Source organism: Artemia franciscana, chromosome 14 (assembly GCF_032884065.1).
Source record: "Artemia franciscana chromosome 14, ASM3288406v1, whole genome shotgun sequence".
Lineage (NCBI taxonomy): Eukaryota > Metazoa > Arthropoda > Branchiopoda > Anostraca > Artemiidae > Artemia > Artemia franciscana.
This window is the reverse complement of record NC_088876.1, coordinates 17563605-17575617: the sequence shown is the minus strand read 5'-3', so window position 1 is coordinate 17575617 and position 12013 is coordinate 17563605. Positions and strand designations below refer to the sequence as shown.

General features: G+C 34.8%; 1 protein-coding gene across 1 annotated transcript in view; it reads left to right on the top strand.

Moving 5' to 3' along the window:
* Positions 1–7593: 7593 nt before the first annotated feature.
* The window catches only part of LOC136035413 (uncharacterized), a 38691-nt gene continuing 34271 nt past the window's right edge, over positions 7594–12013 (top strand). Inside the window, exon 1 of the mRNA XM_065717204.1 lies at positions 7594–7725. Coding sequence (XP_065573276.1) covers positions 7703–7725 — 23 coding nt within the window. The 5' untranslated portion in view covers positions 7594–7702. The remainder of the gene's footprint in view (positions 7726–12013) is intronic.

Genomic DNA, 12013 nt, shown 5'->3' with positions numbered 1-12013 from the left:
TAGATACCACGTTTTGATTTTATAACGGCCATGTAAAATGTAGCGTACCTCTTTCAAAACAGAACAATTCTTCTACTCGAACTTAAATCTCTTATATATTCAGACATTAAAAAAAAGAATAATGAAAGAAAAAAAAATTTAAACTTACTATCCGTCTGTCAAATTAACCCACTTTCTTTTTATTGTTCTATTCAACTAAATAAAATGAACAGGTTCAAAAAATGTTTCGCCACAAGAGAATCTTACCAAATAGGTAGTGACTAAAAAACTGAAGTAAAAATTGACTGGGACCAATATTCACCAAAAATAAAATAGAATTCTCATGACAATTCCTATATGGGTAGTATTGGCTTTTTATGTTGATTCTAAATATATAAAATTCTTTCAGTTTATTATTACCTACCCAAAACCAAAAATCTGAGAAAATTTGCCTGATTTGTGAAAAAAGGATAAACACCCCCCCAAAAAACCAAGCGATCTTAGTATCCTATTTTTGACTGGTTTTCGATTGCAGAATCCCAGTCCACTTAATCAGTGAAGAATATCTTGAATATCCATCTTTTTTGGCTTGCTACACTTATGAATGAAAGAGTACAGATCATTCTGAAATTCAGGCAGGATGGGCTTGATAATTCCAATTTACTGTTTTGACTTAACACTCACAGCTGCTTCTTGATCGGATGCCTTGAATAACTCGCTATCTCTTCAGCTAGGGGCTTGTTGTTTACGAGTACCTTAAAATCAGATCTATATCGTCTGACGTCAATCGTGTTGTCATCATGAGTTGCACCAATACTTAGTCTATTATGTTTTTTTCTTTCTTCTACCGTAAATAATGGCTTGGTCGAATTTTTTACCACTACTGAGTAAAGAAGAGAAGACTTGCCTCCAGGTTCTTTCCTAGAACCCGCAGGAATGCTAAGTACAGGCACTTGGCTCAACTTATCAAGGGTCTTATCAAGTTTCTTGTAAATTTCTTGAATTTTGATACTGCATATACTCCGGTCAATTCTGAGGGAGCGGAAACCTATTGAGGATCGTGAATCAAAACTTTGGCAAGATTTTCTGGTCCTTCGCATATTTTGCCAACATTTTTTCAATGTCATTTTCCTCCTCTTTTAGATGTCGAACACATCGCTCATCATATCCGGATTCATCACACACAGCACTTTCTTTGCTTCCAAAGTCACATCTTTTTCAATGAACTGAACACACGATTTAATTAGCTAGTCAGATTTTACACCAGTCTCTAAAAATAAAATATTCAATATTCACCAAAAATAAAATAGAATTCTCATGACAATTCCTATATGGGTAGTATTGGCTTTTTATGTTGATTCTAAATATATAAAATTCTTACCAAAATGTGTGATTCAAATCTGTGACACACAGCACTTTCTTTGCTTCCAAAGTCACATCTTTTTCAATGAACTGAACACACGATTTAATTAGCGAGTCAGATTTTACACCAGTCTCCATCGAGCGATATAAATAGTTCAGCAGTGTGATATGCACTAATTTGCACTCCATCAAACAGCCGATAGAAATTTCAGTCATGGCTCAGGACTGTAAGCTAGACGTATTGGCGCTTGGCTCACTATCTGCCAAAAAACTGTATCCAAACAATATGTTTGTAAATGGTAAACAGCACTTCCAGTATAACTAAATGAGCGCTAATTATAATAGGAAAATTTAGTAAAAGGCTAAAAATGTCAACGCCAAAAAAGTGAGCTAGTTGTTACAATAGATACCATCAAGCAAAAATCAATTTTATGAGCAAATCTTAGTAGCGTAGATCTAACCTAGCCCACTTAAGTATCCACAGATGCACTCTACCAATCAATCCAACAATATCGGTATAACCAAATTGAACAATTTTCTCACTGTTCATTCAAAAAAACTAAGGTGATTAGTGTTATGTACGAGAATAATACTGCTGCAGTTAAAGTAGGACATAAGGTTAGTAGCTGGTTCCGCGTTAAATAAGGAGTTAATCAGGTTTTGTCCCCCCCCCCTTTATATGGATTATTTTGCTGGATTTTGTCTTAAGGAGCACAGAAAAGGCAATGGTGGAATACGGAATCAAATGGGGAGGAAAACTTTCCTGGATTTATATTATGCTGATTATTTAAGCACCCTAGACGAAAGTTCGAGCGAATTGAATGAGCTTTTAAAGGTGTTACGAATTCAGGATGCTAGAGTAGGTTTGCAAATTAATATTAAGAAGACTAGGTCCCTAAGGTTAGGAACATGTGAAGATGAAAAGGAGAAGTTTAATAACGAAAGATTAATTGGGTGGAGAGCATCACTCGCCTTGGTAGTATTATTAGTAAAGACGGTAGGGGCAGTGAAGATGTTAAAAGTAGAACAGCCAAGGCTAAGGTGTTTCTTCAGAGTTGAAAAAAGTTTGGAAGAATAGGAAGATTAGAATTTCAGAAGCTACGGTGATGACAGTGGTTAAATATGGTTGTGAAGCGTGGGTTTTCCAAAAAACGGAGGAGGATTGGCCAGACGTTTTCCAGAGAATTTGCTGAAGGATTGTTTTGGGCATCCGACTGTCTCACCGCATCTCAAACAGTATGCTGTACGAAAAGTTGGTTCAATCCTGTTTCTGGGCTACAATGAGAGAAAGGTTGAGATGGCTAGGGCATGTTCTGCGGATGGAGGATGACAGATTGCGGATGGACACAGATCTGCGGATGGAGGATGATAGAAAACGGAAGAGAATTTGCTAGATGTTTTTCAGGGAAATTGCCTACGGATTTCATATTGACCTGATTAAAATGAAAGTCTCCAGGAGTCTTGGAATCCTTAGAAATCTCAAATATATATTTCCAGGGTCGATTCTTAGACTCTTGTTCTGCAGCCTAGTTAAGTCTTATATTTCATATTGTTCTGTTATTTGGATGTCAACTTTTCCCTCGTCTCTGAAGCCACTTTCAAAACTTTATGATAAAGCAAGGACTCTTATTCAGGAAACTAACCGTTTTTCACTTAAACCCTTGCTTGATTTGAAATCTCTCTATTTTCTTTCTTGTTCTTCTTTCGTTTTTTTACAGTTGCACGGCCATCTTCCTGCTGTCCTATGTAATAATATATCTTTTGTTTCTGATCAATCGACTTATCATCTCCGCACTTCCAACAATTTACTGGTTCTTCACACACCGTCAGTGAGGTCTGACTTCAACCCTCTGACAGCTTGCAACAGGATCTGGAACACGCTCCCAGAGTTCGTACGAAACTGCCACTCGTTTGGTATGTTCGAAAATTATGTTAGAGATTTTCTAGCTAGTAAATAATTTGGTTTGTTTGTTGTTTTTTTTTTTTTTGTCTTTATTTTTTATTCCAGTTTCCCTTGGAGTTGATGTCTCTGGATTGAGTTGGATATTTAATTGAGTTGGTGAAATCATGTGCTACCCCCTGCCTAGCTTGTCATTTTTTGGAGATTATTAAGGTGGGCGACTCAATTTTTGGTTTTTGTTTATATTTTTTTGTTCTTGGTATTTTTTTTCTCCCCTGTTCTTTCCCGGCCATGGAGCCTTATGGGGGAGATTGTCTTGAAGTAATTTTTTTTTATGGATTTTAATGTTAAATAAAGATCTCAGAACTCAGATTGTTCTGAGTACCCAGCTGAATTACCGTATATCAAACAGTATGCTATACGATAAGTGCGGTCCAATCCCGCTTTCTAGGCTTATAATGGGAGATACGTTGCGATGGCTAAGACACGTTCTGCGGATGAAGAATGACAGATTGCCGAAGATTTTCTTTTTCGGCCAACCATATATGGCTAGATGTTCACAGTCCTTCAAGTAGTCGAGAAAACCAGAGAGTTTCGACAGAAAGTATTCAACGCCTTTGTTGACTTCAAAGCTGCCTTCGATTCAATCGACCGGAATGCCCTGTGGAGCATCTCGAAGTCTACCGGTCTGCCAGATAAGTACTGCGGATTCTTCGGAGCACTCCATCACAATACAGAGAGCTGCGTCCAAGTCAACAGCCGACGAATTTCATTCTTCCGAATTTATACAGGGGTTCGGCAAGGTTGTGCCGTTGCGCCCGAGCTGTTCAACTTCATAATAGACCACGTCATAGCAAAGACGACCTCAAGGCTTGGATTTGGACTTTAATTTGGTGATCGTATCCTCTCGATCGCTGACTTTACCGACGACCTGGCACTCATGGCGGAATCCGTGGATCAACTGGTGGAAGCACTTCACATCCTACAAGAAGAAGCAGCGAAAGTAGGACTACAGGTCAACTGGGACAAAACAAAGATTATAGTCGTTGATCAGTCCTCTAGCATTGCTAAGTCTCCCGTGGCCCTGGAACAACAACTACTATCGACGAAGTTCAGCAGCTCACGTACTTGGGCTCTGTCATTGCTGCTGATGGCTCACTTCTCCTTGAACAACAAGCAAGAATAGCTAAGGCATATGCTGCCATGGGGAGGTTAAACCGTCACCTATGGCGGAAATCAAGTAGTAGTCAAAACACGAAGCTGTCAATCTTCAACGCCCTGGTCGGGTCTGTAATTCTTTACGGAACAGAAACCTGGCCGGCCACAATTACAGCTTTTAAGACCGTAGACGTGTTCCAGACGAAAAGCCTTAGGAGGATAGAAGGCCAGAGATGGTTCGACTTCTTCAGCAACGAGAATATACTACAGACAAACAGCAGACACTGTTTTCCATCCAAATTACGGAGCGCACTATGATGGTACGAGCCATCTCCTTAGAATGCCATCACACCAACCAGCAAAAATTGTGCTGGACTTAAACCCCGCAGATGACGGCTGGACACGACCCCGCAGCAGACCAAAACATTGATGGCCCAATACTCTTTCAAAATACTTGATGTTGGCAAACATCGGTGTCCACGATGCACCAGCGTTAGTTGCTGAATATAGGCTGACATCAATAGGAGGAGGCTGACATCATTTTCATCACTCTCACGAGCCATGCCCGACAGGAAACTTAAGTCAAAGTAAGTCAAAGTCTAGGGCTAAACAGGAAACAAGTTGCTCGTGGTTGGGGTGGAAGGATTTCATAAAGATAGATTAAAAAAATTGGAAACATCCTGGGAGGGTGTGAAAAGGGAGGTTTTGAGTAGAGTGGGATAAAGGAAGAGCGCGCGAAGCTGTGTTGGCCTCAGGGGGCTTGGTGCAGCAGTGAACTTTTAGGAGTAGTAGTAGTAGTAGTAGTGGTAGTAGTAGTAGTAGTAGTAGTAGTAGTATTAGTAATAGTAGTAGTAGATTTATCAGGCAAAATCTTCGTATCACCAGCTATAATACCAACAGCGAGTACCATACAATTCTGAATTGTAAAAAAACACGCTTTAGTGTTACTTGAATTGAAGAACAAATAAACCATAGTATGAACTCCGGAAATCCGGTTATCTCTCTCTATACAATGCAGTATTTCAAGTTATTATACTAATTCTAAAGCTTGTCAATAATCTTGATACTATCGAGATGCCTTCACTTCTGACTTGTCTACAAACGAATCATAAGGCGTCCTTTTCAGAGCCAAAACGAGATACAATCATTGGACTGAGCTCATTATGCATAAGTGATACCGAATTAAACGAAAAAAAAATTAGCAACAATCCTAGAACGCCTTTTTCTTTTAAAAAAAGGTCTCTTTAATCGGTTTGGTTTCACTGTACAAATTTATTATATATTTTGTGTTTTCAGTAAAGCGCTAGTTTTCTATAATCATACAAACATAGAGAAATATCATCAGTTGGTTTGTTTGCATTAGTTTTATCGATATATTAGACAGACTGTGAAGCAATAATTTGGTTCGTTTTAAGTTTCAAATTCACTTTCTACTTCCCTCAGAAAAACTTTGTTTTTTAAAATTAATTTTATCAAACCTAAAATGAATCTATTTAGTCAAATGGAACTTTAAAATTCATGTTTACATTAGTATTTTTTATGTAAGCTGCGTGATTCTTTAAGAACGAACCTGCTACTACGCTGGTTCACTTCCTTTGATACTGATAACTTCAATAAATGCTTCTTCGATTTTGAATTGAATGGTTATCTCATAATATTCAATTGATAGCTATTCAGTCTTCTTTGAACCAAAATACTTATTTTGCACCTCAAGATGGCAGAAAAGACCGCTTTTCTGTGCCCAAAATCTTTTTTGCTACTTAAAAAGGCCACTAGAACCATTTCAATGGGCTTTTTCTAGACATCTAAGACCATTATGTCGATATCAACACCCTGGGGAAAAGAAACACGCACAAAAAATAAATAAATAAAAAATAAACACTCATCGGTGATCAGCATTTCTAGAAAAAATAATAAAAAACTTAGAAATGGTGTAGGAAAGGGCTTAAAACACTTTTTAGTAGAGTTTTCTGATGTTCGGAATTCCATGGGACAATTTTCATCAATATTACTAGACCTTTGATGGTTTTTCCCCCTTTTTCGAAAATCAGCAAACTTTTTTCAGGCTCGTAAGTCTTGGTGGACCGCTTTAAAGTTAATGAATTTTACACATTTAGAATTAATATCAAAAGACTATTCTCTCGGCACATATATTGTTACCAAAACTACTTTTTATAAGATTTTTTGCTATTATTAGCAGGAATAGCTCACCTTACTTACAGCTTGATACCACGAACTGTTTGATTTGGAAGCGCAATTCAATTTTATTTTATAGTTTTCAGTTTTTGTATAGTTATTTTTTTGGCATTTTCATTGTTAAAATTTTTAGTGTTAAAAAACGAAAAAAAAAATTACAAGAAATAATTACCCAAAATTTTGCATACGCAGAAATATGATTATTTTCTTCGAATTCAGCCTACAGTGTTGTACTAGGCAAAATTTCTAAATAGTTAAGTAGTTTTTACTAGAGTTAAAACAAATAATTTTCAAATAAAATCATATAGGAATTATTTAGAAAAAACACTTTGTGACAAAAAAAAATCTGGCTTAAATCTTGGAACCACGAGATAAAAAAAAAACAAAAAAAAACAAACAAGATTCTGGTGACAAGCCTTTTACCCTACCGTAAAGAACAACATTTCCTTAGCTAGAAATAGTTATCATTTCCACCTTTTAAGCTAAAATTCAACAAATATGTTTCTTCTATATAGATCGTATGACTAGCCTTCTCCTCTATGACATAGTACAGCTAAATTTTACCCTCCCCGTGACAGATTGGGCTATTTTCCAGGAACCATTTTTGATAACTCCAAATATTTTCCTTTGACTTGCTTCTTTTTTCCGAAAAAAGATAGGATACACAACATTAAATTTATCACTGCTTTTGCTTATGTCTTCCTCCGTTAAGAATATCCAAATAATCCATTTGTTTTTGTTGTTTGAATTTAGCAATTATAAAAAGTTTTAACCAAATAAAAGAATTTCCAACTAGTTTTAGATAATAAGATTATTTAACAACATCAGTGTCAGGGATTCTTCGCATCTTTTTAATTTTCGAATTGAAAAACTAGTTCATTGATCTCTCTTTGTACGAAAAAAAAGAATTGTATAAAAAAGTATAAGGAAAAGAATTGTTTGCCATTATTTGTATTTATTTCTTACGTCAGAACAGAACCAAGATTCGGTCGGTGAGTATTTTGTAGTTGTAGTTGTCCTTCAGTATTGTAGACATTTTGATGCGATTCTGTTGTGTTGTGGAGCATATGAAAAGATTTTTCGCTTGGTTTTAGATTTCTGATTATTATGGATAAAAACTTTCTTAGCATGTAATGTGTTCATTAATTACTCTACGTAAAGACTAGGCCTATTGTTGCCAACACTCCGAGGAAAATATTTAGTGGTTGACCATTTCTGAAATTAACATGTTAGGCCTACATAAACTAGTAGGCTACTGTTACATTTCTTATTTTATGCTCGTTTCAAATATTGTGGTCGTCTCCAAACTATACACACCATCCTCCCTCCCATACGGTCCTGCTTATAAACGTAAAAAATACATTTAGCAGTAAATTGAATTGCGTGCTACATCACAGGTTCTTTGCTAAAATGAGTTCAGTAGTCCCGATTCGATGAAATTTAGTTTCACCTGAATGAGAACAGTACAACTTTGAATAACGTATTATTTGAAATCATTTTCAATAAATTGATAAAAATGCAAGGAAATATGATAATCAGATTAATAGATTTCCTTTAGTGTTATATATATATATATATATATATATATATATATATATATATATATATATATATATATATATATATATATATACTAGCTGTTGGGGTGGCGCCGCTTCGCGCCCCCCCCAAGCCCCCCCGCGCGCGTAAGTCGTTACGCGCCATATTAGTTACGCGCCATTGTAGTTGTGTCCCTATGTCCCACCTGTGAATATAGATAGATATATATATATATATATATATATATATATATATATATATATATATATATATATATATATGTGTGTGTTTTTAACTACGTAAAACTTGCGAATATACAACATTCTTTGCTGTCCCATTGTCTGTGCATATAAATAGATTGTCAGGTTTACCGACTCTTGAACATGCAACATATAATGGTCCATGGGAAAACAATCCGTATTCAGATCTGTACCTCATGATTCTAATGATTGCCCTTGAGCTTTGTTGATGGTGATTGCTAATCGACCATTCCCTGAGTCGCCATCGTCATTTATATATCCCCCTGTGCACCCCGGCGTCCCCTTTGTAGTTATGTCCCTGTGTCCCGGTCGTCATTTATATTCCCTGTGTCCCGGTCGTCATTTGTGTCCCGGTGTCCCAGTCTGTGATTTCTCTTTGAGCGTCCCGGGTGTCATTTATATTCCTTGTGTCCCGGTGTCCCGGTCGTCATTTATATCCCCCTGTGCCCCCGGCGTCCCCGTTGTAGTTGTGTCATTTATATTCCCTGTGTCCCGGTCGTCATCCCGGTATACATTCGTTTTTGAATTGGTATATGATGAAATAAATTTTTAATTTTTTCCCTTTTTTTCCTTTTAGTTTTTTTTTATTGGTTTTGACCTTTTTTTAGGTTTTTTAGTTTTTTTCTTTTTTCTTTTTAGTTTTTTTTTTTTGAAGTTTTTATCTTTTTAGTTTTTTTATTTTTATTTATATTTTTTAGTTTTCTTTTTCTCCTTTATTTTTCAGTTTTTTTCCTTTTTTTAGTTTTTTTTCTTTTTTAGTTCTTTTAGTTTTTACCTTTTTTAGTTTTTTTTAGTTTTTTAGATGAAAATTTTTTTTAGTTTTTTACCTTTTTTTCTTTTTAGTTTTTTATTGGTTTTTACCTTTTTTTTAGCTTTTTTAGTTTTTTTTCGTTTTTTCTTTTTACTTTTTTTTTAGTTTTTATCTTTTTTATTTTTTTTTATTTTTATTCTTAATTTTATTAGTTTTCTTTTTCTCTTCTATTTTTCAGTTTTTTCCTTTTTTTCTTTTTTTTTTAGTTTTTAGTTTTTTAAGTTTTTTTCCTTTTTTTAGTTTCTTTAGTTTTTTTAGTTTTTCGGCTTTTTTATTAAATTTTTGTATTTTTCCCCTTTTATTCTTTTTATTTTTTTTTGGTTTTTACTTTTTTTTAGTTTTTTTAGTTTTTTTTCTTTTTTCTTTTTATTTTTTTTTTCTTTTTATTTTTTTTAGTTTTGTTTTTTTCCTTTATTTTTCAGTTTTTTTTCCTTTTTTTATTTTTTTTTCTTTTTTAGTTTTTTTAATTTTTTTATTAGTTTTTAGTTTTTTTTTCTTTTTAGTTTTTTTGTAGTTTTTACCTTTTTTTAGTTTTTTTTAGCTTTTTTTTACTTATGTCCTGGTCGTCATTTATACTCCCTGTGTCGTCATTTATACTCCACAGATCCACAGATCCACAGACAACTTATTTTTATATATATAGATATATATATATATATATATATATATATATATATATATATATATATATATATATATATATATATATATATATGGTATTTTTGTCTTATAGCCACCATCAGAAGTGGTGGTTAAAATTCAGATGAGTAAAGATCAGAAGCTGGGTAAAATTAAAATACGGTTGCAAACGTTTTTGTAATAGCATTCTTACTTCTATGCATCCATAAATTTGTTATGTATACTATTGGATTTCCAGACATGCTTCCCCTTTAATTGTATCCCAGCCCAAGCCCCCCCTCTTTAACCGAATATAGTACTAGGCTAAGCACTAAATTTGCTGATTTGGTTATTTTGTGTTTGTTTGCTTTTTTTTACGTTGAAAACTATCTGCTGATGAGAAATAAGTACAATAAATAAATAATTAAACTGGAGGAACCCCCTGAACACAAAATAAATGAAAATTTTTTTGAGGTAATGAATCTAATTTATTTTATTATAGTTTTTTGTTCAGAAGAACAGATACTGATTACTGTTACCCACTTAATTTTCATGGACATTGGAAATTTCTAATATAGGTGAAAGGATAATTTCAAAAAAGGGTGTACAACCTCGAGATACATCTTAAAAGACTTTTCAACCCCATCCCTCTACCCTTTGCCTACTTTTAAGTTTTAAGAGATTAAATGAAAATGGGTTCTAACTTTGAACAAAATCAAACTTCGTTAAGAGTCCCGGTAAAATCCTAGGAACTGGCTGACCGAAACCTATAGTCTAAGAAAAGCAAACTTTAAGCTATATTGGCATTTCTGTCTTTTCCAAAGTTTAGACAAGTCTTCACATAAATTTTTAGTTTTTAGAAGTATGGAAGGGATACAGACAGGATTGAGGAATCGTTCAAGCTATAACTTGGATCATCCATACATTCCTGAAAATGTTATTCATCAAGCCACAATAATTTTTAGAAAATGCCCCCTAAAATTTTTCTAAAGGGTGTTTTATTTTGAAGGCATAAGAAATTATACGGCAAATAGTAAAAATATCAACATTTTGGGAGAGACGAGTGGGTATGTATTTGAAAGTCCTCCCATCTTTAATTGTCAGGTTTTATCCTTGTTTTATTTATAATGAGTCGTGCTAGTTGCCGTTTTGCCGATAGACACGTTCCCTTTGAAAATAAAGCCTGCAATGAAAATAATCACCTAAAATACAGCAAACCGAAAAAAAAGAACAGTAAAAACTACTGTTGGTCTTTCTTTCGGAAGGAGTCGGAGCTGAAAATAATAGTTCGTCAAAGTCTTATACTTGGTTGAAATTCATCAGAATAACCAGGGTTCCGCCCTCTGTACACAACCTTTGGCATGTCCTCTGACCCAAAGAGGCTGGTGAGCTTAGGTTATAAGATTGTAAACTGGGACTAGTGTCAGAAAGAAAGATCATCAGCACCATTTTGAATTTGTCGATTTGTTCTTTTGTTAGGCTACTTTGAACTGTTGCATACTTGTCTCTCAGGAACGTTCTAGCTTTAAGTCAATTAATCTTCTTAACCGACCATGATTTTCTCAAGCTAGCCAAGGTTCTTACTTAACGTGATATTTGAAAGCCCCTCCCCCCACAAAAAAGTAAGATTTAAGTACCACTTGCAGATAATTTATGGCTTTAATCCTGAAGAATTGCAAATGACTTATATCAATTATTCAATTTTCTTTGAAATTCGCTAGACGCTACCCTCCATGCAGCACTAGTAATTTTTGATTCAAATTCTCCCATTTTAAATTGACGAAGATCCAAATTGCACAAGTTAGCCATTCTCATTGCTCTGACAGCTGAATCGAACTCGTTGATGGCACCTCGTTACAATATACGGGGTTTCAAAAAAGTTCTCCGTTTGATGAACTCAATCCAACAAATTAGAAAGTGATGGTTAAGATTTGAAAAAAGAAATCGCAAAAAGGACAAGATGAAAAGTAAAAGAAGTGGCAATCTTTTGAAGGTAAATACGAGCTCTCTTTTCAGATCAACCACTGCGCGCTGTGCTCGAATGTTGCATTTCCGGTTGTCCGATAAAAGTAGGTGTGCTCTGGGTCTTTTCTGGGGGCTCAAATATTTACTTGTATAGGGGACAAGCCAAGAGATTTTCCAAGTATCTGAGCTTGATTTAGCACTACTTTTCTATTCAAGTACCTTGCG